The following is a 27391-nucleotide window of genomic DNA, read 5'->3' as shown; positions in this document are numbered from 1 at the left end:
CGCTCAGCACAGCCTTAGTGCGCTTTTAACTATAGCAAGCGCGCAGCACTGCGTGTAGTAATCTCCCAACAGGATTAAAAGTCGCCATATTGCCCCTTTTGATCTTACATTTAGGTTTTGAGTGCATTTGAGTTGGATGGGAAGAGTTCAATTTTCTAGCGCATGCAAATCCGGTCAGTACTGATTAACGAAGCCTGGCTAATAATATATCAAGCTTTGAAACTCTGTCAGGGAATTCGCGTTTTTATAGTTAACCCGTATTTTGGGTTGTTTTAATTATATTAAATCGAATTACAAAAGAAAGCTTTTATTGAAAACTTGGGGTTGTTACTCTGCTGTTGATACCCCATTATTAACAAAAACATCACACGGGGCAACTGCGATACTCCCTATAAGCTATATAAAAAAAATGTTTCTTTTTTTTAACCTGTCTTTCATAATCTGGTTCTGAGCCGTATCAACAATACGGGAGTGGTCGTTCGGCAAGGGCCGCCGCTCTTTCCGCTTCTATCAAAATTGGCTTAGTACGCATGAAACATCCGTCTCTACTAATTCGCTTAATAACAGGTTATGTATATTTTATCAATCTTATAGAACGACTGGCTGCGCGTATACTATAAAGCGTACAGAAAAGACGCACATATGCCGTAGTTGGTAGCTTGCTAATTAACACAAGTGATTAATTTCAACTGGTTTACACTGAAGCTATGAACGCTGCGGCGAAAGTTAGCTGGCCAAGAATTTGTTTGCTTTGTTTTACATGTTTTCTGCATAAATGATCTTCTCTGTTAATGCCGCAAGATGGCGAGTAGAATGCGCGCTTTAACTACAGGGTGCCAAAGAAGAAAAAGACAATATTAAAGCAACGATGGTAACAACGACAAGCCCGCCGTAAGCAAGAAAACTTCACGAGCATAATATCTTTGTGTTTTCCTCCTCGTTTCTTGGAAATCAAGACCTTGATAGTATCCGCCCTTTTTTCCAAAGACATTTGCCCGGTGCTCCGCTGCAGCGGCAAGTGCATTGGGCATGTCGTGAGGAACGAGAGCCTTTTCACTGAGCATGAAAGTGAGTGTGGGCAGCGTCACCTCTCGCTCCAAGCCTAGTGTAGCGACCGACGTCACTGGGAGCACTTCGTTCGGACAGCAGCCGGAAGGAAAACAGGCTGATATTCAAGGACGCAGTTTTTAACGAACGACATAACCCGCATTGATAAATGCAAGAATGCGAAGACCCCCTTCCTGTGTCTCAAGTGGGGCGAACCACAGTAGTAAAGTTAGAGAAATAATATGTGGGGGAAACTAAATAAAATTCTCCTTTTCAAACAAAATGTTTGAGTGGAACGCGTTATTAGCTAATACAGTCTCAGCTATATTATAGCTATATTTTTCTCCTCTTTTGCTTGAACGTGGCCTTTCTGTTATTGCCGCACTAATGTATACTTCTGCTTTTTATTTCTAATCCCAATTTTTGCATTCCAAAGTTCTACTGCTACTGTGTACGTCTAAGAAAAAAAAAAGAAAAAAAAAACATGTGAACATTTTTTCGTTGTCTTGCAAAATATCTCCTCGGTATTATTTTTCAGATGCGCGACCCGAGGCCGGAACCTCAAACGACACGCGCCAATGGCTTCGAAGCGAAGAAGTCGAAGCATAACCTGCGTCGGCACGCGAAGGAGCAGCTGAACCAGGGACCGTACCGGCAGCGGCGATGAATTTCGCTGAGCAGATTCGCCCGAGCTTGGCGAGAGATGCCCCCGAGTGGACAGAGAAGCTGCCCCGGGTGCTGACCAAGCGCAGGATTCCCATCTCCATATTCGCCGTCATCGGAGTTCTCACTGTGGCCGGGGCCTGTTTCGCCGCAGTCACGGCCGTCGTACTCTACAGGTCAGACACCGGAATAGCAATGCGTTCCTCCACGACTCTGTGCGGCACCATGCGAATCGCATCTCGTCGCAAAACTTGTGGTACCGAGCAAAACGCTGTGCTGGTAGGCTTAAGTGACAAAAAAAAATATCGCGACACGTTCTGGTAGGCCAGGAAAATTTCCCAAAGTGTGCGGCTTACGGCTTCATTCTGAGTTGAGCTCGTACTGTTTTTTTTTTTATTTTCTTTCACCTTGAGAAACTTTGTTGTAACGATTTTGGATATGGGCATGCGTTGCCTCTAATTAATGAATTAAACTATATCTGCAAAAGACCACATGAAAGTGATATCCGATCGAGCAGCGACTTCACTTACGATTGAAGAAAAAACATGTGGTCTGCCTCATCACCGAAAGAGCTGGCAGAATGAAACGGTTTTCAGAAGTAGCGAAGCCGACTTATAGACGAGTCATTGACCATACTAGCCGCGCTTTTTCAGTGAATCTCGGACAGGTTATATGCGTGTTTGGCACAGCGTTCGTGCGCGTTTCTTGCCGTTAGCGACGCCCTCGGATGCTTTCTCACATCCGTGTGTACCTTCCACGTGAAGCAGCCGCTGCCGACCAGTAGACCGCTTCTCTGTTCCGGCATCTAATCCGCGTTGGATTTCACATTCTGAACGTGCTTAATGGCTATAGAATCATTAAGCACCGTCACCGGGCGCAGCGCTACTATCGCCGAGCCCGTGGATGAGCAGAATGATCGCACCAGGCGTGAAGAGTGGCCGATGGCGTTGATAATGATTTAAGCCCTTGCCCTTTGTGTCGGTGAGTTGTGGATGCGTCGAAACATGTGCTTCCACGCGGCCACTACCAGGACCCCAGAGTGTTGTAAGTGCGATGGCCTACACTCTTCCTAGTGGCGTGGTTTAGCAGCGTCATTGACTCCGGCCACCTGGTCTCCAGCAATAGTGGCTCATGTACCCCCCCTTCAAACTTAGATCTGAAAAAAAAAAAAAACGTTACGCTGCATGGGAACTGAATGCTCCAAAGAGCCTTTTAGCGGAAATTTCAGTTATGAAATGTTCGGTTCAAGTGAAATTTTGTAAAACTAGATATACTGTATTCAGTGTGAGGCACCAGTAAAATCTTCACCTGGAGGCAAAAATCGGGGATAGAATAAGTGAAACGACGCTTATCATACTGGATATTTGAAAATACGCACGTACAGCCCCCGTCAAAAGTATACAGCCCGAGGGGTTTGCTTCTAAGCTGTTTAGCGGGGCCCCCTAGCACGTCTAACAGTCCAAAGCTAGCGAAAATTAAGGACGCATAGCCATTCCTCTTTCGAGAGATTATGGTCGCTGAGGATGCATAACGAGGCTGACTGCAGGCCTCACAAGCAAGCCCGTTGGGCTGTATACTTTTGACAGGGGGTGTGCGTAACGAAAGCTGTGGCAGCAGCGATTCATGTGCAGCCATTATGGAAATGACACTGAGTTCTGATACTTCACTTTCAGTTAACCTCCAGTCTCAGGCTAAAAAAAAAAAAAATTCCCTAGATGGTCACCGAACTTCCTTCCTTATTTCCGACTATAGCGTACAATTATTTTTTGCTGCTTCCTTGTGCGCTTTAAACTTGTGTACTTTCCATATCCTTGAAGAGTAAGAGCACCATGTAAAAAAGCGGACAATAACGTGAGCGAACGCCGCCTTAACCACCTAGCCGGGGCCGACTGAAAGAGTTTGTCTTCTGACAGCACATAGGACACGCCCTAAAATCTGTGACAAACGCCGTCAGAAGAACGGGCCTTCAGGTCGGTTCCCGCAGCGTCAGGTGTACAGCATCCCGCACATCATGTAGAGGGCCGCCATTTATTTAATTGATTTTTCTGAGCCTAACTCTCGATCCAAGTAAAAATCTCAGTGGTGTGTCTTTCGTTAAAATTCAAGCATTGAGTTCCTTCTTTACATAATGCGGCACCACGCGCACGTCGCTCTCTATTTTTACTTGCTTCATTAACTGCTTTCTCATGTTTATGTACTTCATTAACGACGAGAACTAAGCACACGCTAGGTTGACGGTCTGCGCAGCTGTGACTTTCTATAACAAAACCTCCATGCGCCGTTTTTCGCGCACTACGTTATTCCGCATCACTCGAGAGGGTTCACACCGTAAAACAGCGCGCTTACACGGGACGAAGAAAGAAGACACGCACACACACAGCGCTGAACTTACAACTGCATGGTTTATTGCATTGCTCGCAATAAATACCGGAAAGGAAAACAAAAAACAACCAAAGGAAGGCGAGGAGATATCCTCCTGTCGCATCATGTCGTCAAAGGTTATTTAAGATATTTAATCTCTTTTCTTGTCAGTGCCATCGATGGAGTGCTAACGCATGACGCGCCTTTCCTGTCTATGATGAATGCTTCATATAGTTCGCGTTTGTGCTGCTGATTGTACCGCCTCAAAATCTGGCTTCGTCCAAGGTTAGGTGTGCAATGACAGGCATATACGTGTTTTGCCAGCGTGCTGCCGTATCCCGTGCGGATGTTAATGGCGTGCTCTCGTAGACGGTCGTTTATGCAGCGTCCACTTTGGCCCACATAAGATGCGCCGCATGACAGCGGTATCTCGTAGATTATCTCCGTGTCACAGATGGTGAACATTTTTTCATGTTTCTTACTGCACCGCGCTGGTTTTGGGGCATCTTCATTCACCATTCTGCAAAGCATATTGAGCTTTCTGGGTGCGGTTAGGACCAAGTTCACTCCAGCACGCCCTACTATCTTCTTCAACGAGTGGCTGATCCCGTGCAGATACGGCATAACAGCCATCTTCTCTCTTTCTTTGCGTGGCCTCATCGGGAGGCTAGATAGGCGGAGATCCTTCAGGAGAGGGTTAGTGTGGGTGTAGTGACTCCAAGAACAAGAAAAGAAAAACGTAGTAAGAACTGAAGTTGTCGGAGAAAACAAAGCAGCACAGGGCTATGATAAGGGTTCCGCGTATGGGGAGTGAGAAGGGAGGGAATGGCGAGCGCAGCAGCCCTGGATAATTGTGTACGCCGCGCAGGGATTACTATAGACTGCCGCCTGTCTGCGCACGTCAGGGCACTTTATCTTTTCCTTAGCTCACCGAGCAGCGTCCACGACGCCATGGCGTCCTGCGTTGAAGCGGATCGTGCCGTAGGAGTAGACGGTTGTTCGTGCCAACGAAACCAGGCCCATCCTAAACAATACGCGCAGGACGGTTGACTGATTGGAGATTACTGAAAGAGGCCTCTGTCCTGTACTGGAAGGGACATATCTGATGATGACAGTGATGGCGACCGCATATGACCGCACCAACAGGGTTATGATGAATGCAACTCCAAAACTCAGTTTATTTTTCTTCCCAAAGCCACAAGACATAATAACTCGTCCGAAATGGATTGGACAAACAGTGGTCAGGGATAAGTGAATGGAAGGGCAGCTGTTACTGAGTTGGAATATTTCTGGTACGGTCTGCTGTACCGAAACTGTAATTTAGTCCTTCGTTTCGTTCCCGTCAGCGCTTCCACATGCTTTTCAGTGCTGAATCGTAGCCTATCGCACGAAGAAAAATGCGAGTAATCCCTGCTGTACGAATATAGGTGCGATACTACCCTGGTTCTACATGTCCAACATTCTTGGACAGAAATTTTGAATATTGGAAAACTGTAAGGTGCTGTTACGGAAATATTAAAGGAAATGGTCAATTCTTCCGATATGCCGCAAAATCTTTTTTTTTTTTTAAGTTTTTCTATCGCTCGCATCGAGCAGTTAAGACTGCCATAGCAAACCAATGGCGAACGTTTTTGGCGACAGCGAAAACGTCAATAGCAAAGAAATGCAAGCCTGCCGACGGGAGATCTCCGGTTATGTTGATTACAATAGTGAAATCTTAGAACATATGAAAAAAATTGCGTTCACAAACTTTCTCCCGTTCAAAAATGATCTGGTCCAGAGTTGCTGGGTGTGAGTTTTGCAAACGCCAAGGTTGGACACAGTGTTAAACAAAAAAAAAAAAAAATATGGGCCGCAAGTTTGTACGTAAAATTTGTGCTCACCATACCGTTTTCAGGAAAGTTATCGTGAAAGCTAAGCAGTACTCGGATGCCGGTCGCTGTTGCAGTCCTGATCTTGCAACTTCTCACTGGCGTTATAAGTTATGCCATCCACACAGGTACCGAGTCGCCGCAGTAATTTCATGCGAGCCGCGTGTTTTAGGACTCATATCTGCGTGTTCGCTGACAATCCCTTGTTTTAATCCCAGTTGTCCTGCTATGTGAACAGTATGCTTCTGCATGAAACGGAAAATTTTGCACGTGAGCTAACGCAGCCCACAACCTCCTATGCCTAATTCGAAAGCGATAAGTTCCGCTGACGGGCATTAGATGAAGCAGCGAGTATTGTTCTTCAAGCGGTCCCGCTGCATGCTGCCCTTAAAACGAACCTCCGCGGGCGCTGCTGCAGGACAGCCGTGCACGAGCTGGCCGGCGAAGAAGGCGCCGAGAAGCCCGTGGCGCTGTCCGGCCCGTTCCCAGGTGGCCTGCCATCGCGGCTGCGACCATGGTCCCAAGCGCGCCGCGTCTTCTGCATCTACAACAACCGCCTACCGGAGCGCCAGCCGGCGATAAACTTCACCATCGAGGACCTCAAAGTGCAGTATTGCGACGACATTGTCTACGGCTTCGTGGGCCTTGACGGCACGGCCACAAACATTCGTAGCAAGCACCCCAAGTACGACTTCCTCGATGACGGCCTCAAAAGGTGCGTCCACTCGCTGTGTACGGATACCTGCAGGGTGGCTTCTAACTGGGATGCGTACATACCGTCAATGGCACGAAACGGACAGGCGAAAAACAGCGACCAGCAATAGGCAGGAGCTGTTGCCATCATGTTTAGTGTTGTGGTGTCTTTACAAGCAAGTGTGCTTCAGTTATGCCTTCGATGACAATCGATGAAGCCTATTCCAATGGAGAATCGTGCAGACGGGAGACAAAGTGGATGGACGAAAAAATTATGTTTTTTGCTCTGTACAGGTCCGACGAGTTTATTTATAGCCACGCCCAGCAAGACCTCTCGTTCCAAAGCTTTTGTTTCATGCGCCCAACCGATGTCTCTTGACTGTACGCGAGCAGCGAACGCTCCAGGGCGAGGCTATGCTGGTGAAGCATAAAGATGGTTGTCGTACTCAAAAACACAGGGGATACTGCAATTGTCTTTTTGATGTTGCAGTGGAGAAATCATTTTTCATTGTAGACAAAACGGCACCGACACTCGAAGGCGCCAGGGTACAAGGATATGTGCTCTTTGCACGTGGGAGCATGGTGTGCATAATGAACGCTTTCGGATTATGATTACGCAGGCTTTTTTTCCCCCTTTTTGCAAGCACGTCCAGCTGCTGCACATGTATCTAAAATTTATGGCGTAAACTAGATGGCCCTCCTGGAAACGAGTTGCTACGCATGCAGTGCCATGAACATACTATAACACTTTTTTATGTGAGTCTGCAAGGAATACCTCCGGGCTAGTTAGGCGTCTCCTGAGAGACCGTTTAGCTGAAGTCCGGGCTGCTCCATTTTCTTTTTTTTTAGATGTGGCTTGACCTGCATGTCAGGTCGTACGTTGTGGAGATTTAGAGGACTAGCATAGTCGATGTAGCACACCTAGCTCGAAATTTACTTTTTTTTTTCCTGGCGCTTATGAACGATAATGAAAACACGACGAACGCTAGCGTTTGTCGTGTCTGACGTTTTTTCTCAGCCCTTTTCATGCATTGGCGCCAGGAAAAAAAAAGTATGCTAAGTTGAATGCGTTATAGTGGTGCACATGCTTTCGGCCCGGGTAAACAATGTAGAAGCGTCTCGCTACCGAAAACTCACTGGTGGTCGAGAGACACTTCCGTATTAAAGACTGCGAAAAATATGCCAAAAGTTCGACACTTCTCTCGATTCGCACCCTCTTTGAAGCATGCGCAGCGCCCGTCGCAAGTATCAGCGAAAGCAGGAGCACATGCAGGGTGACAAATGCCCGGCGTGAGCCTAAAGGCCATATTTGAAATCCTTAACGACATTGTTTCTTACTCTATCAGAACATTGTGTGCGAGACATTTACACGAAGCGGTTAAATAACGCGTGTTCTCCCAATTTACGAAGTGCGAAGCCGCAGCAAAAGCGCTCTAGAGCAGTGGTCATTCTAAAACACTGTTCGGTACGGGTACTGCTGAGAGCCGTTCATTCATCTTTGCTTGATCGCTCACTGATCGACTTCTTTCAAGCGTTTCTGTCTCACAAGAGAGCAGCAATCCTGTGTTGAAACAAAACGCGCGGAAACAAAAAAAAAACAAAAAAAAACAAAGGCGCCGAGCGGATCCTGAATCGCCGAGCCTTGTTCCGGACCATGTCAAAATTTAATCACTGGCCTCGGCGATGCCCGAGAAAAACAGCGCGAGGACTAAATAAATAAACGCTCGGGAATCGCATCATCACGTTCGAAGGAGTTCCAGATGTTACTCCGACGAGCCCCGGATTGAATTTTTCAGTGATGTCATAGCCCAATATAAAATAATAGCTAAAGGGCCCCTGCCGGAGGCTTATTACCCTGGCGTAGAATTGAATTCCTCGAGCACTGAACAAAATAACGCCGAGGCGTCCCTGCTCTGAGCTCTCGCCTTAGCCTGATAGCATCTAGCGCTGCGGAACACAGCGCCCGAGCTTGCCGCTATGGTAAGTCCCCACGTCATACTAAAGGCAATAAATATGCGGAGTATTTTTGAAAAAAAACAGAACTGAGCTTGTCAAAGCAGACAACAGAAAACTGATCGCTTGGCCGCTGGGAAGCAATATATATGCCCAACTCTTGGACGGCGCCTTGTGTGCATTCAGTTGGAAGCGCTCTTCGAGTTTTGAAACGTTAAACAGGCGCTGAGCGCGCAGAGTCACGCGGCATCTATTTCCTGCCGTGAAATATGTTTTGCCAGTTGGGTTGCTACTGGAAAGATGAGAACGGCGTTCAGCGCCAGCCCTGCTGCTCCTGGCTGTATCTTTGCACTTGTTGCCTTCTTGCGTCAAACCACATGTATGTTGCCTAAACTAGCCATGTTTCTTTTATTTTTTTAAAATTTCATTAACAAATCCTGAGGGGCAAAACTAGAAGTCGCAAAGCATCAGCGCTGTAGATAACCTAACGTTGTGAATTCTTCTCTACTTTCAGCCGTTCGGTGCCTGCGCTAGCCAATTAAGCAGTAGTTAGGAACTGTAAAGAATAAGATAAAAGAGTATGGGAATACTGTGCTGGCAGCCCACACATGTCTGAGGTGCTGTAGCCTTACCGTGCTTCCGTAACGTGCCGCCTATGTAAAGTGCAAGCGGTGGTTCAAAATGAAAACAACGTTCTACTCGGACTTTCGTCTGCGTGTATTCTATCTGGCATCACAGGCAAACCATCACGCGAGGTATACGCTAACTATGCTGGAACATTGCGCATGCACTTCCGTCCACGGGGTGGTTCCCTTATACTGTTAAATATTGCGGCCTATATTTTCATCAGAGATTTGAGGTTCATCACAGTGATTTCGGCGCAGGCTGGTCAAGCTTGCAGCAAGTACTTTGTGAGCCCGATACGACAACCTTTATATATTTATTACCTCAAAGGCACTACATGAGGCATTACATTACTTCTTTCTTCTCCGTTTGCTCGTCGTCATCGCGTGTCCTGGTGGCTAAGCACTTTTAAATAAAATGTTCAGTTGGTACTCAGCTCGCAGATTGCGCAGTGGCTGCTGTGTCTCTCTTCCTTTTAAATCTTTTCTAGAGCGAAACTGAGGTTCAACAAAGAAAACGCGGCAAATGAAATCGCTCTTCACCACCAGCTGCGCCGCCTTGCGGTAGCCATTACACTACCACGCGATCCCCAAGCCTTTGCCTGGCTTTGAGGTGAAGACGTCATCAGCGTACACTCTAAACACGAATAAATCTATACGGGAGTACAAAGGGTGGAAGCTGTCCTCTAGTGCAGGATGTTCCCTCTTAGGGGCACGATGTTTTCCCCAAGTTCCCCAGTAGATTTCGACCCCTAAATACATGGAATGTTTACTCTTGGCAACGGAGGTATATTTTCACCGCAAAACACAGCGACTTGATGAATCTAGGAATGACACGAGTCTTTCAAAAGCTGCACCCGGGGGTTTTGAGGTTAGCAAATAGAGAAGGTTGAAACCTCGGTTCACATCTTAGTTTCTGCTAGAACTTCACATGTTTTGAAGAGGGAATTTGTTTTCGTTGCCAACCTTAAGTATTCTGTATTTTAGTGATGGGAATCTACCCAAAGGCTTGGACAGAATGCCCTGCCGCCTCCTGCTACGCTTGCCCTCTAATCCACCCTGCCTTCGCACTAGATTACCTGTTCATGCTCATATATACTTGATTTCGACTAGAACATCATAAACTATCGTTTTTTTTCCTGATCCATTCTGCTCTCTTCCTGTCTTTCAACGTTACACCTATCAATTTCTTAGCTCGCTGCGCTGTCTTCTATTTCAGTCCAACCCTTTTCATTAGCCTCCACGTTTCTACCTCATAGGCAAGTACCGGCAATATGCAGCTGTCATAGCATACGTCCCTCTTGAGGTATACTGTGAAACTTCCATACATGATCAGTGAGTACCTGCCGAATGCACTTCACTACATTATTATTCTCCTGGTGGTTTCACTCCCTTGGTTCGGATCTGCGCTTACTACCTGCCGTAAGTAGGTAGATGTATTCCCTTACGACTTCCAAAGATTCGTTGTCTATCGTTAACTGCTGTTCCCTTCTCACACTGTCGAACATCACTGTAGTTTTCCGCAGATTATTTTTAGACCCAACGTTCTGCTTTATCGTGTCTAAGTCACTAATCATAATAAGCAGTCCATCCGCTGACTGACTTAGCAAGGCAGCGTCATCAGCGAATCGCAGGTTACTAGGGTATTATCCTTTAACTTTAATCCCCACGTCTTACCAATCCAGACTCTGAATACCTCCCGTAAACATGCGCAGGGAGCTCCTGTCTCCTTGCTTTACGCCCTTCCTAATTTGAATTTTATCCTTTCATTATGAAGCCCACCCCGGTTCTGTATAATGCTTTCACGACGGTTGAGGTTTCGACTCAGTGAAGGGGTTTTTTCATAGTCTGTAAAGGCTATAGAGGATATCAAACGTAACAACCAAGGCTTTAGAAAAAAAGATTGTAAAACACAGCTGGATGAAACCAAGGACTATAGTTTATCGTCGTGAGGCGGTTCTCAGAGTCTATTTTAAATTTCGCCGAATTAGTTAAGCAGCTACTGTAATAATGCAAAATTGGAAATATTTATTCTAGGCCTAAAAGCGTTTCGTTAAATTGTAGAGGTGATTGTAGAGGTTTTCTCTATTTGTATTATTGTACAGCCCGTGAAAGATAGCGGCGGCCGATCACTTCGGTACGGTCATACCGAATGTTTCGTTCGTTCAAAACACTGTTGGGGGCGCTGCGATATGGTAGCGCATGAGCGAGGTCACGTGTTTTTTTTTTTCATATTTCTCGGCTTTTCTTTAAAATCTGGGGAGAAGGACCTCGCAGGAGGTACGTTACCAGAAAAACTAGATCGGTTGTATCTGGACCCCCTCCACAACTTAACGAAACGGACTTGGCCCTAACGTGAATGTTCAAAATTTTACAAAACTCATCTTAGTTAATGAAGTATTTAAGCGAAGTATAAAAAAGATGCTCTCATGAGCGCCTCATGACAAAAAATACGTCGTTGGCTTCACCCAGCAGCGGTCTACCGCTATTTTTGAAACACTGCCTCAAGTTACGTGAAACACCCTGCATGCCAGGTGTTTCAACTAAGGTGTTCTGCAATCTTTAAAAATGGGCTTTATGGGTTAGAAGGGTGATTCCTTTTGGCGAAGCATTGTCAGCGGTGTAGCGCATCAGAATGCAGCTAAGGCATGCTAACAGTAGGCTGGTTAAATAATACTGAATTGTTAACGCTTTAACTGTTACTTTTAGTCCCCTTATTTATTGAAAGGCGTGTAGCCCACTGTAAAGAATACTCATAAAAGTTTTTAGAATTTCAAAAACGCCGTTACCTTCGGCGAATCTACATGACGCCAAAATACACGCGCTTTCGAAAAGCTTTCAGGCAGGCAACCCCACCATGCACGCAACTTGTCGAAAGAGCTAGAATTTGTTGGGCCACAGCGCTGAGGGTAACTGTACTTTCGAAATTACAAAAAGTGGTAAGTATATTACTTGCGGTGGGCTACACGCCTCTCAATAAATAAGGAGACTAACGGTAATAGATAAAAGCTAACTATTCAATATTGCTTAACCAGCCTACTAGTTAACGCGTTTTAGCTGTATTCTGATGCGCTATAGCGCTGAAAATACTATGCCGACAAAATCGCTGTTCTAGCTCAAAAAGTCTATGTTTAAATGTTGAAGAACATTTTAGGTGAAACACCCGGTATAGTGACTACACACAACTAAATGAAGAAGCGTTGTGGGGAAGCCTCAGGCCGCTAGCCAACGTTCCGACAGGAGCTATTAAAGACAAGTCTCCTTGTCGAAACATTGGCTAGGTGTGGCTTGAGGCCCTTGTGTTGTCAGTAATGCCACCTTCTTTCCCTCTCTTTACCTCGAATCCTGTATACAGTGGTTGGTTATATCCTTCACATTTCTCTATCATCTGACTGATGGCGCGAAAAATTCGGGGTACAACTAAGGTACGCCTTAAGGTACGGTCTGATGTACTCTTTACATATCAATTTGTAGACACGGACTCTGTTCTTTTATTTACTTATTTTTATTTTCGGTTTGTTATCAACTGTGCGAACCTAATTAAAGCCCCTAACCCACCGCACTGAATGAGCCTTGCTCAGTGGTCGAAGGGTAGCGCTCCCGGCTCACGGCCCAAGTGGCAGCGGTTCGGGTCCCTGCTCGACCATTTTCTTTTCAGCCCAATTGCTTTACTTTCTTCAGAGGTGGTACGTAATTTTGGTGGAATGACGTCACTATCCTACAGACCAATGAGGAATTCCGAAGTGATGTCATCACTGCTATACTGTATGATCGTTGCGGGGTGTTTGGATTACTCGCGAGAGGTCATGTTGCTGTGATGTCACCACTCTGCGGCCAATCCCGATTATCTCGACACGCCAATGCAAACTACAGCGGTTTCCGCGCTGAACTGTACCCTTAACGGTATCGCATTAATATGGTCCATTGTCCAGTAGTATTTTCAAAATCCAGCCTGTTATTTTCGTTGAATGAAGTCTTACGTTACTCTGATTCTATTAGCGAGTTCCTTAGAAAACACCCTGTAGGCCACGGACAGCGAGCTGGTCGCTCAGTAGTATTCATAGTGCTTGACATCCCCCTTTCTTGAATTAAATAATGTTAGCGTTGTTCCAAGATTCTTATACCGTCGAGGTCACGATGCATTGCGTGTACAAGTCACGCTCGTCCTTGTTGTTTCTTCGGTCCGTCTTCGTCTTTACGCGATTTTTGCGCCATGCGTATACAATACTTTTTGATAACTGTGCCTGAGTCACTTTATTCAATAGGGCGAATCTTGAAAGTTACACAATGTTGTGTTCTTTCTGACACTCAGGCTTCTTGGCCACGCAGGTAACTTCAAGTGAGCCGCCTCCATGCGGCTCCTGTGAAAGGTTTTTCACAAGCCTGCAAGGCAGCCCTATGTGGCGAAAAAGAATCTCGACGAGTGCGGCCAGGATTCTGGCGGTTCCTAGGCACCATACATTGAAGACAAGGTTGCACTTTGCCGTGGCATCAGTGGTGCCATAATAGAGACTTGTCCGCGTTCGCCATATCTTCAAAGGGACTGGCTTTGCCGCTTTTATCAGTCTATGAACCCATCGATTCTAACGCATTGGCGGTGAAGAACTTACGCCTGTGAGTGAAATCCCCTACACTTGTCAGCGGTATAACACCAATACTTTCGACTCATGGATGACCTTGGCGCCTTGGAAAACTGCAACGTGCACGCCTTGATGCGTGTGATTATCCAGAAGTAGCTACGAGGGGATAAAACCTCATTTCCTTCCACTCGATCCCAACGTCAAGCCTACTGCCGACTTATACACTAGTTTTAAACGTACCGGCTATGCAACATCGACTGAAGAGCTTGCTATTTAAAAGCGGTACTGCTTTGTTTAGTGTTTTGTTCTTAAAAAAAAAACTGTCACGAGATCAACTTCTAAAAAAAAAAGAAAGAAAGACGGAAGGTTGATCGCTTCGCGAATAGGCTTCACTTAAGGAACCCGGTCTTGGATTGCGAAATGTAATTCGCTCTCCGAGAGCCACAACCATGCGTATGTATGTGAACTCCGACAAGTGGTTGCTGAAAACTGCGCGCTCTAATCGGGACCCTTTCTTGTCCGGCGCCAGGTTCGTGGGCCTGAAGCGGTCGAAGCCGGAGGTGAACCTGTGGGCGTGCCTCGGCGGCAGCAGCGATGACGGGCCGCGGTTCGCGACGCTGGTCAAAGAGCGGCGCACGCGGGTGACATTCGTGCGCAACTCGGCTGAGTGGCTGCGCCGCAACGCGTTCCAGGGGCTGCTGCTCTACTGGAAGCACCCGGGCCCCGAGCACAGGGTCAACTTCAGCGTGCTGATGGCCGACCTGCGCAACACTTACGCGCGGGATAACCTGCTCATATCGGTGGTGCTCCCGCTGAACACGCGGCTGCGGCGCGAATCCTACTACGTGCAGTCACTCTACGAGAACCTGGACGTGGTGCTGGTGGACGGTCACCGCTCGGTCGATCCGCGCCATTTCCCGCTCACGACTTGCGCGACCCCGGTGCGCACCCTGCTGCGCGCCTGGCACCAGGGCCAGTACGGCCTGCAGCGTTCACTCGACGACCTCGCCATAGAGACGGACGACTTCCGCAAGACGGTTCTGAGCGTGTCCTTTGCGGGCGTCTCGTTCACATTGCGCCACAGGAGCCTGCACCGCGTGGGCGCCGCGACATCGGGACCCGGCGCCCCGGGGGCCCGCACCAACGAGTCCGGTCTGCTCAGCTATGTCGAAGTTCAGGAGCGGCTGCGAAGGGAGGGCTGGAAACGCGGCTACCACCACTACGGCCACTGCCCGTTCGCCAGGAAAGACATGCAGTGGGTCGCCTACGAGGACGAGGAGAGCCTGGGCGACAAGGCAGCCCTGGCTGAGATGTGCTCGGGACTGGCCGTGTGGGACGCCGACATGGACGACTTCGCTGGCCTCGTGGGTAAACCATGTCCGCTGCTGCGCAAGGTCCACGAAGTGGTGCACGAACGCGCGTCGCATCACAAAACTCCCAGCCCCCCGAAGTCCTACAGAAAATTCTTCTAGCTTTCTACATGCAGTGATGCGCAGTGGCGTGGATGGCCTGGGTCATGGAACTTTCTCCGTTGGATATCGGATTCTTCAGCCTCTTGTGCATGCCTGACTCGGTGTGAGAAGCGGTATGCACATGTGCATATAAAGCACTGTCGGTGTGGTGATACTCTGCAACAGTTCTCATTTTCTGCACTTGAATATGCCGCGTCTAGGTAATCTCTCAAACAATAGTTACAAAAGCAAAGGATCATAGGAGTGAAAGCATGACTTTGCTGCGCTGTCACTAAGTTTGTCGACGCCGCTTGCTCTTGAGCTTCTGTAATAATAAAACTTCACAGACAATCTCGCCGTCAAGAGTGGACGTAAGCATGAAATGCACTGCAGGAAAGGCGTACCGTACTCTAGGACGGCTCATAAATATTGACAGCCGCACACAAGTCTTGGGAGCGCTTCTCATCAGCCACTTTTCTCCCCTTACCTTTTCTTGGCGAAGGACCGCACGCCGGCTTTCTTTGCCGCTTTTTATGTATGACGACCAGCGGTCGACACGTGCTGAAGAAGAGGGGATGGGGCCAGTATGTGATACTCAGAACGCTGGGTGTTAGTCACCCCATCCACCGACCACCACTAAGAAACACTAATTAGAGCTGGTTACTGGCCTTGGTGATGGATGTCGCCACGGGACCTGCGCTCTAGGGTTCGCGCCTTACGTAATGACGGCAACTCACGCGGCGCTGTCACCCCGCTTACCAAATTACACCAGGACTGAGCGTTCGCCTCTCGAACCGCAGAACAGAACTTATAGGCTTTCGTGGACTACGGGACCACGAAGGCGCTGTAGAGCATGCGCTGCTACGGCGGCAGAGCAGCACGTGTACCTACATGCTGCTCTACCGCCGGAGCGGTGAACTGAAAGTTTCGCCAAAGTTCGTTTAGGTTCGCCTCCGCGTTCTCCTTACGTTCTGGGGCCAAAATCGCCCCCGGTGCGCCGACAACAGAAGCTAAAAGCATTTCATGCTTAGATACCAACTGCACTTACAAGCTAACTATGAAGAATTAAAGGCTACACTTGACAAAGTTTACTTCGGCTAATTTTGCGCTCGATGTGGTGTGCATGCTATAAGCAGTATTTATTTTTAATATTACAGCTGTGAAGTATCTAGTATTTTAGTTAAAAGGTTTTAAAAACCTCTGTAGCAGACGACGGCTGTACTCTAGCGGTGTGTTGGGGAACTCACAAGCTAGACCGGAAATGACGCACAATTGAGACGCCGGCATCGCCGGTGTCAGGCGTTCTCAATTCAGCGAGCGCCCCAAAGCGCCCTTCCTTTTTTATGGTACGTTTCTCGCAATTTTCGCTGCGAAGCCAGATGGTGTCCAAGAAAAATCAACTGCTGGCATCATTGTGACGTATGCGTAGATAGTGGCAACAGTCAGAAGTTCAGGTTTTAACGTGAATTCCCCTCTCTTATTCAAAAAAGATAACAATGGTGGGCAACTGACGCTTCTCCGTCGCGCTAATCCATTTTGTTGGCAGGGCAGGAATCGTAGTTTTGCAGGTTGTCGATAGGCCTCTCCCGGCCTACATCGCCAGAGCACGTGTTTCTGGTCCGATCAACAAAGCACGCAGCGCACCACGAAGGCTATTATCGGGAGACGAAATTTTGCGAGGCGTCTCTATTCGGGAGAATAAAGACGACGGGGGAGGGCTTTTCACAGGCTAGCTTAGTCGGTTCACAAGCTAAAGTGAGCGGTTTGGCTCATCGAGCAAGGCTCCTTTGGCGTCACGTTGTTGACACCAGGCAGAGTGTTAAGGAGAGGTGTGTTTCTTCTGAAAAGAAATAAACATGCATGCGTTTATTGCAGGTGCAGCTGTACCCGATGCGCAACAATGCCGTCACGCACCGAGTGTATCCGCTGTCGTGAAGACTCGCAGGTCAGGCCGAGAATCCTGCATGGCCACACGAGCGTTACTGAAAACGCCGAAACACGTCGCTAATACTTGAGGCCGAATACAGGAAGCTTCAGCATTACCACCCGTGCTTCCGCAGCCTCAGAGACCTGAACGCGTAAGTTATTTGAGTGATATGATTTCCAAAGGAAGACAACACGTAATTTTGATTATATGTTCTGCATAATTTCTCAGTCGATACAGACACACTGCCTACCGGCAGTTTGCGTGGTGGGCGTATAGTCAACTGGGGCTCGGCAACCACGTCCTTCTGCCCAGCTGTGTGGTTGAAAAGAAAAGAAAACTTTTCCGTCTCTGCAGTACGCGGGCTTTAAGTGGTTCTAGGCAAGTACAGTAATGAATGCCACACATAAGTTTTTGTTGACTTGTAACTGGTGTGTATTTTGCAGCGCGCAGTGACTTGCCCGGCCGAGGAGTGCAAAAGTGAAGCAGCCCACTATCGGCACCCCATCGATGCCATGGTCCCCGAAGAAAAAAAAAATTTTTTTGTGCAGCACAAATCTTGCTTCCGGTATATTCTTTCGCTTTACACTGCACTTAATTTTCTTCCCTTTTTTGACATCCAATAGTTCTCATTGATTTACGTCGCGTTCACTGCACCTGCTCCAATTTCTATGCAGAGGCAGGAGGAGCTTTCCACGAGGAAAAAAAATGAGAAGAGAAAGGAGAAAGCAGGACGCGTGGCTGCTCAAAAATGCTGTCTTAATAATACAAGCACTTTTTCTACTTGGCCTCAATTTGACTATCTTTCCTTCCTTCTCGATGTCCGAACTTTGCACAAGCTGTAATCGAATACTGCCAGACGAACAACGCTCACTAGCATCGCGGCGTGATCTTCGCTGAGGCTGCGCGAGGAGTTTTCTAGTCTACCAAAGCAAACAAACCACGTTTAAAACTTCTTCTGAGGTGTTTAGTTCTATTGAAGATGCGTGCTATGCAGTTTCATATGTTCTTTTTTTTTTACATATATAAACAGTATGTGTTCAGCAAAATGCTCCACGCGCTACCGCTGCCAGCGCTTTGCACGAGCCGTATCGAGCAGGTGCTCCGGACTCGGCGTTGTTCGGACTCCGCCTTAAACATGCGTCACTTCCGGCGGGTGGTAATGGCGCCCGTTTTTCTAGTTTCCGTATTGAAGGCGCTGATTTTTGCGTGTCGTTGGCGCCTTAACTGGTTGAAACTGGAACGTAATGCTTTGTGGGTAACAAAATCCGGGGATGTACAACGAAAAAAACAACCTTTCTATGGTTTGCAAAATTTCGGTGAAGTAGGCCATTAATAGCGCGTTGATTTGATCCGCAATCGGTCATTCAATGAAATGTTTTATAAAGTTCACTCATTTAGCCGAATAACACATGTAATATATTTTGTTTTTAAATCCAAATATGATAATCTTAAGAGGTTTTAGTCAACAGACACTGCACTTTCTTCAGATCTTCTACAAACATTTTTAAAGTGCAAAAGCGCGGTAGATGCGACGGAGTACGCCAGACCATGACTTTTAGGCACCCGGGCGAACAAGTACTCGGCAGCACATGTAAGTACGTTGAGATGCCCGTTACACGGCTGCCATCCTTTTCTCTCAGCGGTCGGCAGGGTGGTCCCAAAAACGAGAAGGGAAGAAACACCTCAAGAATCCAGGCCTGAAGCGCCACATACTGTCCGCCCTCTGTCAACGTCTGAAATGTCCCGGCGCAGCTCGGCGGAACCTACCGAGACCAAAAGTAACTGTTGGGATCCGGTGTATGAGAGCGTGCATGGGGTCCGCTTTCGATCGAAAAAAGAAGCGCGTGCTCGCCTCGGGGATAGGAGTAAATGCAAAGACACGTACCTGACGTTGTTGTGGCGTTGAACGTACAGCTCGTGGAAGCGCTGGCGGCTCCTTTTCGCGGAAGTCTGACAGGCGTCGGCCATTTTGAGCATGATGCTGCGCTTCACCTCGGCTGCAATGTAGGCGGGGATGACACTCAGTAGCAGCTGTTCCTGCGAGCAAAAGAACCGCGGTGTGGCAGTGCCGCCGGCGACCGCTCTTTTCCGCCAACGAATGACGGCGCGTCAACCCGCACGCTCGGCATTGTGCGTACAACACTGGAGATAAGCAAAATGAGGGTAAAAAGGAGTGCGCGTCCTCTGCCCCTCCGTCACGACCACCTGCGCGTGAAACTATGATAAATCTGAGGAGGCAGGCCTGCACACTTTGCTCGAGAGGATGCGCTGAGACAGATTGGGCCGATTAGGTGAATCGCGTTTGAGGTTCGCGGCTAAACGATAAACGCGAACAGCGTGCAGTTTCTCGCATCCATTTCTGAGCGGACGTTTCATCAAGCAATGTAGTTCCGAGGTTTAAGTGGTTATTTTACTGGGCTTAATGTTAATCAGAAGCAATTGTCAACGTGAAACAATTAACGATAATCCTACAGCTATCATACAGAGAGCGCAGTAAAAGTAGGCGGTAGGATAGTTAGACATGATACCGGCAGGCTTTCTCATGATACAAAAGATGTGATTGACAAACGCCAAAGTAGGAAAGACTCCAACCCCACAGACACAACAGAAGTGGCAGAACTATTAAAGCAAATCATTAAGTGCAAGGCAACCAACATAATGATGTATAATGATGTATAATGAGTGTATTGAGCATGTTCTAAAGAACGAAGGTAGCCTAAAAACGGTCAAGAGGAAACTAGGCTTATGTAATAATCAGATGCATGTGCCGAGTCAAGACGGGCAATATCATTAGCAGTATTGATGAAGCATTTAAAGTAGCCAGAGAGTTCTGTACAAATCCATACAACAGCCAATGTAATCAGCATGTTAATGAGCGAGGCAGCAGTGCACAGCAGTTGGACATCCCGCCAGTAACGAAATAGGAAGTAAAGAAAGCCTTAGAAAGCCGTCCTGTTGTATTCGTGTCTCCTTTGTCTTTGTTGTTTTCGCGCCGTCCGAACTACTTTCAAGTGAAGTGGGAATTAGTGGAAGTCACCACTAATGTAGTCAGGACATCCTTACACTTTAGTCAACTAAATGACCAGGCAGGCTGTTGTGAAGATTACTCGACATTAGGCCATATTCACACTACCAATTAGTTGATATGAAATGCGCAGAATATAACCTACCCATGTATATAGCCTTCATAGATTACGAGAAAGCATTTGACTCAGTGGAAATCTCAGCAGTCATCCGAGCATTACGGAATCAAAGTGTAGAAGGGCCTTATGTAAAAATACTGGAAGATATCTATAACGGCTGCACAGCCACCACAGTCCTCAATGGACACTGCTATAAAATTCCAATAAGGAAAAGTGTCAGGCAGGGAGACACGATCTCGCCAATGCTATTCACCGCCTGTCTACAGGAGGTATTCAGTGATCTGGACTGGGAACAGTTGGGAATGAGATTTAATGGAGAATACCTTAGTAATCTGCGACTCATTGAAGACATTTCTTTGCTAAGTCACTTAGGGGAGCAATTGTAAAAAGTATGATCAATGACTTAGACATGCAAAGCAGAATAGTGGGTCTAAAAATTAGCATCTATAAAACTAAAGTTATGTGCCACGATCTCAGAAGATAACAGTAGTTTACGATTGGTAGCGAGGCGCTGGATGGAAGTGGTAACGGCATACGTCTATTTAGGGCAGGTAGTGGGAGTCGCTTGGAGTCATTGCTAGATGGGTGGGAGATGGGAATCATTGCTAGCTGGAAAAAATTGGTGGACGCTTGAGCTTCGCGATAGCATTATCGAGTCCCGTTCCCATCGCCTACCCAGTTACCTAATTCTTAATCAGCATACTTATAATTACTTACGTACGCATCAATACATGTCTCTAAGACACTTCATTAAGGCAAAAACCCCAGCGCATTCACTACTTCGACCTTTATTCAACTTGAGCCAATGAGCCTTCGTGGCCTAAGAAATAAAGAAAAAGCTTCGTGGCCTGGGTAGCGAGCTGGTTTCGCAATCCTAAGGTGCTGGGTCTATGCCCAACCAAGCCCAAGCTAACCAAAGTTTCGTTTCAGCTCAATTTTATCAACTATTTTCTTCCGTAGGATTTTTGGCTCATAGCCAACGACGTCGACGACAACACCGGCTTTTCTGCGACACGGTACACTTACCGCTATCTCGTTAATAATTTGCCGAGGTGATGGTGATGTAAGCGTTTCAAATAATAAAAAATTGGCAGTCTATCCCCTTATTCCGGGAGTCCATTATATCTTGCAGTCGCTCTAGAGTTCTGTCCTGGAAAAAAATATTTCGAAAGAAAAAGAAGGCAGGTGCCTTGTAGGCAGTTATAGTTACTGTAACCGTGGCCTGCAGCCGAAACCAGTACTGGCCGAAGGCCACTCAGTCGGATTTGTTTGCTCCTCATAGCATTGTGAACAACCGAGATTCTGGATTTGGCTTCAGTGCGTAGCATCCTAAGTTGCAGGCACATACACATTAACGGCAGCAAAAGCTTGCGGGATGGGTAACCTTAGAAAAGAATTATAATGCTGGCTCGGTACTCAGCCGCTTGGTGTCGATACCAGAGAATGGAGCATTCATGTCATCTCATGCTTTCAGACATTTCCGGCTATTGCATTTCGTTACTGCGTCGAATTTTTTTTTTTCGTCAGCCCAAACGCATCCCGTAAACTTCCGCTGCCGATTGTACCCCATCATTGGCTACAACTGAGCCCTATTCTATTAGCTGTCTATTTCCCGTTGTCCATTTCTTGTCCATTTCATCCTCTGTCATTGGTCACCCAGATATACCGCGGCTTTTGAGAGCGTGTTGGAAGCGACCCGGCCATTGGTTGGAAGGCGACCGGACCTCATTATTAGCTGCATATCTCAGCCAATGACAGCCAGCGGTCAGGTCAAGGCGCCTGCTGCTGACAGAGCGCTGCGATGCACCTCACCAATTGGCTGCATATCGCATCCAATATCAGCCAATGGTAATATCCGGTCGCCAACCACCCAATGGCCGGGCCACTTGCCCCAGCCGATTGAAAGCCGCGGGCATACCAGAATGACCAGGTTTGAAGGCTTGAAAGTTTATTTCCGCAACAAGGTGTTGCTAGGAAAGCCTGGGAAAAAGCTGTAGAAACATCTTGAGAGGTCCTAGCTTCCTCTTCGCAGAGCAGCATTGACGTTAGCTGGAGTTTGACATCAAGAAAAAAAGAAAAAAAAACTATATTAAGCAAAACATGTAACCCTATGTTAAGCATGGAGAAACATGAATGTACGTCCATCATGTAATACACTTGTGGTAGGAAAAAAAAACGGCATGAGATCACACGAGGAATAATGATACATTCGTGCGCAGAAGGACTACAGTGAGGAGAAAATAAGTAAGCATAGAGTAATTCACAAGGAGTCGGCAAAGTGTCAGAAGCCACAAAACTATTACACGATATTTGGCGCAATTCTGTGAGAGAAATATTAATCAGTCTAAGATTGTGACGAAAGTACCGCTGATTCAGTAGCGTGGGTAACACAGCACCGAACAGAGGTGAAATGAAAAATGTAAAATGGACAACTTATGGAATACTACCCTTAGACATAATTCCCACATCCGGTAAACCTATTTTCACATATTTAATTCACTCCTTTTTTCCATGAGGCATTATTCAGCATTGAAAAGAGAGAGAGAGAGAGCTGAAGGGGTTTTAACTAAATTTGAAACAAGCTTCAGCCCGAACTGTATGTGTAAAGGAGATGCCCTTGGTCCCACTCTGCTTGGTATGCGACCACAGACGATTCCACATGGAGCAGCTATAACCAAAGGAGTTGTCTCCGAATTGTTTCCGGGATGCACTCGTGGTCCTCGTTCCTTGGCTCGCCTCATTCTAGTCTTGTTGGTGAAAGAATGAGTTGAGTGAAGGAGAGTGACCTCGGTATGCGATGCAGGACACCTCACTGAGGAGGGGATGGGTCTGCCTACAACAGCTGATGTGAAAATCAGGGGTGACGTGGTGCTTGCAGGAATTCACCAGTGGTCTGATATCAGCTGGGCCATTTTGTAAACGCCTCCAACGGTGCACAGCTTGTCTTCACGAAAGCTCCGCCGAACGTAAGCCAGAGAAACGTGAGGCCGGGTTCACAATGCTTTTCGTACCTAAAGTTAGTTCATGAACAACTGATGACATGGCTATAGTCTCATCGACTATCGTAACTAGCCCGCGCACGGACTCAGGTCAGTTACGAAACGAACTTCCTCGCGAGCAGCTTTGTGAATCGTGCCTCTCACTGGCTGTAGCCATGCATGCTCGTGAATATTCCCACAACGAAGATTGACGCACGATGCTGGCTTATTAAAGCAATACAAATAAAGAAATTTACGTTCTTTTTATTCGTGAATCCTTGAAAACGTTTCGGCTTCAGATATTTACAACTCCACGAAGTGTTTGACCCCGTTCAGGAAAAAGTTCGCCCGAGCTGTGTCGGTTTGTGGCAAAAAAAAAAAAAAAAAAACTACCAGTGAATGCAAAAAGGTACTTGGTCGCTCTCTGGCAACTTCGTTGCGAAGTCAGATAGAGAGTAGGAAGCAGACGAAAAGTACTCATTTACTATTCCTTCGTCGTTCAGTACTCTGTTCTCATCGACACAGCTGTTCTAATTTTTGAAAATAAAGAATCGTCACGTGCTCATCGCTAGAAAAACAACGAACGAGTGGGCTCTAAAGGCAGGAAATCAACAGCTAAAGCTCGAACAATTATCTGTAACTTCTTATCAAGCATATACTTCAGATCATTCTTATTTGGAACACGGTGATGTGTACGCATATATTTTCATTCTCAGTATTGAGAGCTGCGCCAGAATTTCGATTGGCACCCTCTTTGTTTGCGTGCGCCGGGCCAGCTGACGCTGGGAACAAGAAGCTGGTAAACACTGGGCTGCAGCTCGTAATATATCCTTCGTATGGGCGGATCCTCGCCAAACGAACTCTGAAAGTGTCGCGAGTTTAACGTTACCCGCAGCCAAGAATGCAATATTTTGGCTTCTCGCCCAGAAAAGAAAAAAAAAACCCTTTTCACGAAAATATGGCTGGATGCATTGCCATAATGCCAGACAAAGGATTCTGTTACAAATGAGCCCGCATATAAGAAAAATAAATGTAAAAGAACTGATTGGTTTTTCCCCTTGAATAAACTAAACAGCAGCAGCCGCAGAACAGCAAACATACTCAATATTTCACTGTGGCTACAATAGACCTTTGATGTTTTCTGAAGCCAGGAGCTTGCACGTCACCAATGTGTAAGAATAGCTCTCGGAACTTTTATTCTCCTGCTTTTCTTTTTTCGCTTTTTTTTTTCTTTCTTCGCTTTATTTTCGTCTCAGTTTTTCTTTCATTCTTTTTTTACATTGAAAAGAGTGCTCAGTCAAGAATAAAAATTTCCATCAGCTCTGAATGATACGAGAGATGCAATGAAGATTTATTGACAACGACACTTGGAGTGACCATTGTCCCAAATCCCTTGGTCACTAAAGTTATTTCTCTCTCTCTCACTCATTGTGTCGTCACAAACCGAGCTGACAGAAAGTTTCCTCCTCTGTTAACGTGTTGCGAACTTTGAATTAAGCATGTTATTGCAACATGTGACGAATAACAACAAGCTCTCTTGATAAACTGCGCTTTGCTGCGCTACAAAATGTTGCTAAAGCAATTACTAATCGCCGGTTTCAGAAATATCATATATTGCATGGACCCACAATACACGCACGCACGCACTCACGCACGCACGCACGCACGCACGCACGCACGCACGCACGCACGCACGCACGCACGCACGCACGCACGCACGCACACACACACACACACACACACACACACACACACACGCACACGCACACGCACACGCACACACACACACACGCACACACACAGATATATATACAGAGAGAACTGGCAGACTAAACAAATACTTTTCACAGGGTAATAACCGTATTTATACTTGGCCTTTCTTTTACATTCGATCAGAGCGAGATGATCTCGAAAATTACAGTGCGACCGGAAATGCACCAAAAAAATTTGCTCTGGTTGTTACAAAACGCGAGAGCACAAAAACGTGCCCACAGCCAGTCTAGTCTACCTGCGCGTTTGGAAGGATGAAGCCAGTAAAAAAAAGTTCTATGGCGAAGTAGTGATAGCGGCAGCTGTCTATCTCTCTTCTTCATAACCACTCTCCCTTTCTAGCCCTTGTGTGCACGTGAGCGCAGTCCGGAGTGCCTGAATCTGAGTGCGTAAAAACAATGCAGGAACGCGACTAAGTAAGTGACAGAGATGAGTTCTGTTTCTATGACCTTCTGGTGTGTGCGTGTGTGTGTGTGTGTGTGTGTGTGTGTGTGTGTGTGTGTGTGTGTGTGTGTGTGTGTGTGTGTGTGTGTGTGTGTGTGTGTGTGTGTGTGTGTGTGTGTGTGTGTGTGTGTACGTGTGCGCGTGTGCACGCGTGTCTGTGTGGGGGGGTGCGTGCGTGCGTTCGTGCGTATGTCTGTTTTCATTACTCCTGCCATGAATGCGCTTTATGCGCTGGTTGGCAGGTAAATGCTTCCATTCATCTGATGCATGAACTTCCAGAGGTGAGAAAAATTTGATTGCAGTGTATGTATGCAGCCATACTGAATTCCTGCAGCGGCAGAAATGTCCTGGTAAGCATACAGTAGAGTCTGCAAAATGTAGCGGTGGCTTGTAGTTTGTTAAGAGGTGTACAAATTGCAACAATTTATGCACGCGCCTAAATTGCCATTTTTTAACAGGTCCCCACTAGGCGCACTGTCTTAAGAGAACACGTTGTTGGGTGAGTCGGTCGTACATACTTAAACAAGGTAATTGCGCTAAAAAAGGCACGGACGTCCATGTCCTATTTTCGTCCGTGTCTTTTTTAGCGCAATTCCCTTGTTTAAGAACACTGTCTTAAAATGCTTTAAATGCTTCAAACTTATACAGCTAACCTTTCGCGCTTGCGTCATCGATGTCCGGCGTCCGGTACGCTGTTGATGACACACCCCTATTAATCATGAGGCCACTGCTGCTTTCGCGCGTGCCCTTCTCGCCGTGATTTGATTCCTTTAGCAGAAAAGGTATGGAAAAGTTTTCTGAAGTATTACATAGTAGATGTACTATCGGAGACAAAAGTGGTACACTCCACGCGGCGCCGGAGCAACGGAAAACTGCGCTGCAACGCCATCTACAGGCGGCATCTGGGATCGAGACAGCCAATGCGTGACCTTTATTATCAGCAGGCATGTCGCTCGGCTCGCCTCAATGTTTCGTGCGTTAGCTCGCCAAAATGCCGCAGTTTTCTGTTGTTCCGGCTCCCGCCGCGTGGAGTATACCACTGTTGTCCCAGATAGTACATTTAATATACCTATATGATGTAATATAGATGTATATAAAGCAGCTTCTAGTTTTTCCATAGTTCATGTGTTAATAACTCTTTTTTAGTTTGTTGGTAGGTGGACTCATAAAACTTTTGTCAGTCGCACAGCACTCTCAGAACAACGAGTCGAGTGGTGCCGGAGTATAAAGAGTACGCGGTGGTGGTTTGTCGGGTTTGTCTACTATTAGAGGAGCGCGAAGCTCTCCGGCCTCCCACGTGCCTTCACTAAGGGTTTGGCGTTGGTCGTCCGGCAGGTTACAGCAGGATTAAATATTTCCATGACGTCCATTATTTCTCGTCCCACAGACGCGAGAGCCCCCATAAATACCAAGCATTTGAACGCCATTGGGAAATGCTGGACTGAAATTTAGTTTGCTTTCCCTTCACACTCATCTGCTTAACAGACAAAGCACGCTTTACAACAAAATGTCCGCTGGGATTGCGATATAGTGGCGAACTTCGCAACACTTCTCATGAGTAACGCGCGTTTCGCAACAGTTCGGCGCCCTTTAATTTGCCAGGGCAATTGGGCGCAGTGTTTTTTGGCGCTATGATTGATCAGCGCTAGTAAGCCAGCAACGCACAGGCGCACATCGCTGTTCCGTAATATGAAGTTTTGTGAATGCAGCGCAGGAGCCCAGAGTTCTGTGTTAGGTATGGGCACAGAAACTTCATCCATATTTCCATAATGGTGTCCATAATAGTATTAAACTGCGGAAAAATACTTTTTTAAATTAAAAAAAACTACGACTACGAGTTGTTCTTTACATGAAGCCGAAGAAAAATTTCATTTCCTTCTTTCTTTA

General features: G+C 46.9%; 2 protein-coding genes across 3 annotated transcripts in view; one reads left to right on the top strand and one right to left on the bottom strand.

Moving 5' to 3' along the window:
• Positions 1-27391, bottom strand: part of Ac76E (adenylate cyclase type 2 Ac76E) — a 508349-nt gene that overhangs the window by 153322 nt on the left and 327636 nt on the right. For both annotated transcript variants that reach the window (XM_089581917.1, XM_089581916.1), the window contains one exon: positions 19055-19206. In XM_089581917.1, coding sequence (XP_089438043.1) covers positions 19055-19206 — 152 coding nt within the window. The remainder of the gene's footprint in view (positions 1-19054; positions 19207-27391) is intronic.
• Positions 1711-15263, top strand: LOC149352693 (endochitinase-like). The gene is made up of 3 exons (XM_089585121.1): positions 1711-1886; positions 6361-6657; positions 14321-15263. Exons 1-3 carry the CDS (start codon positions 1711-1713, stop codon positions 15261-15263), a joined length of 1416 nt encoding a protein of 471 aa, XP_089441247.1.

Source organism: Amblyomma mixtum, chromosome 3, assembly GCF_055824585.1.
Source record: "Amblyomma mixtum isolate Tamu chromosome 3, ASM5582458v1, whole genome shotgun sequence".
In the NCBI taxonomy this organism is placed as follows: domain Eukaryota; kingdom Metazoa; phylum Arthropoda; class Arachnida; order Ixodida; family Ixodidae; genus Amblyomma; species Amblyomma mixtum.
The sequence above is the reverse complement of the archived record's forward strand: the minus strand, read 5'-3'. Positions and strand labels throughout refer to the sequence as shown.

Bases quoted from the DNA above. Each gene is read 5' to 3' on its own strand.
- LOC149352693 (XM_089585121.1), top strand. From the start codon at position 1,711: ATGAATTTCGCTGAGCAGATTCGCCCGAGCTTGGCGAGAGATGCCCCC. The intron at 1,887-6,360 runs GTCAGACACCGG...GCGCTGCTGCAG, and splicing joins ACGGCCGTCGTACTCTACAG to GACAGCCGTGCACGAGCTGG. The intron at 6,658-14,320 runs GTGCGTCCACTC...GTCCGGCGCCAG, and splicing joins CTCGATGACGGCCTCAAAAG to GTTCGTGGGCCTGAAGCGGT.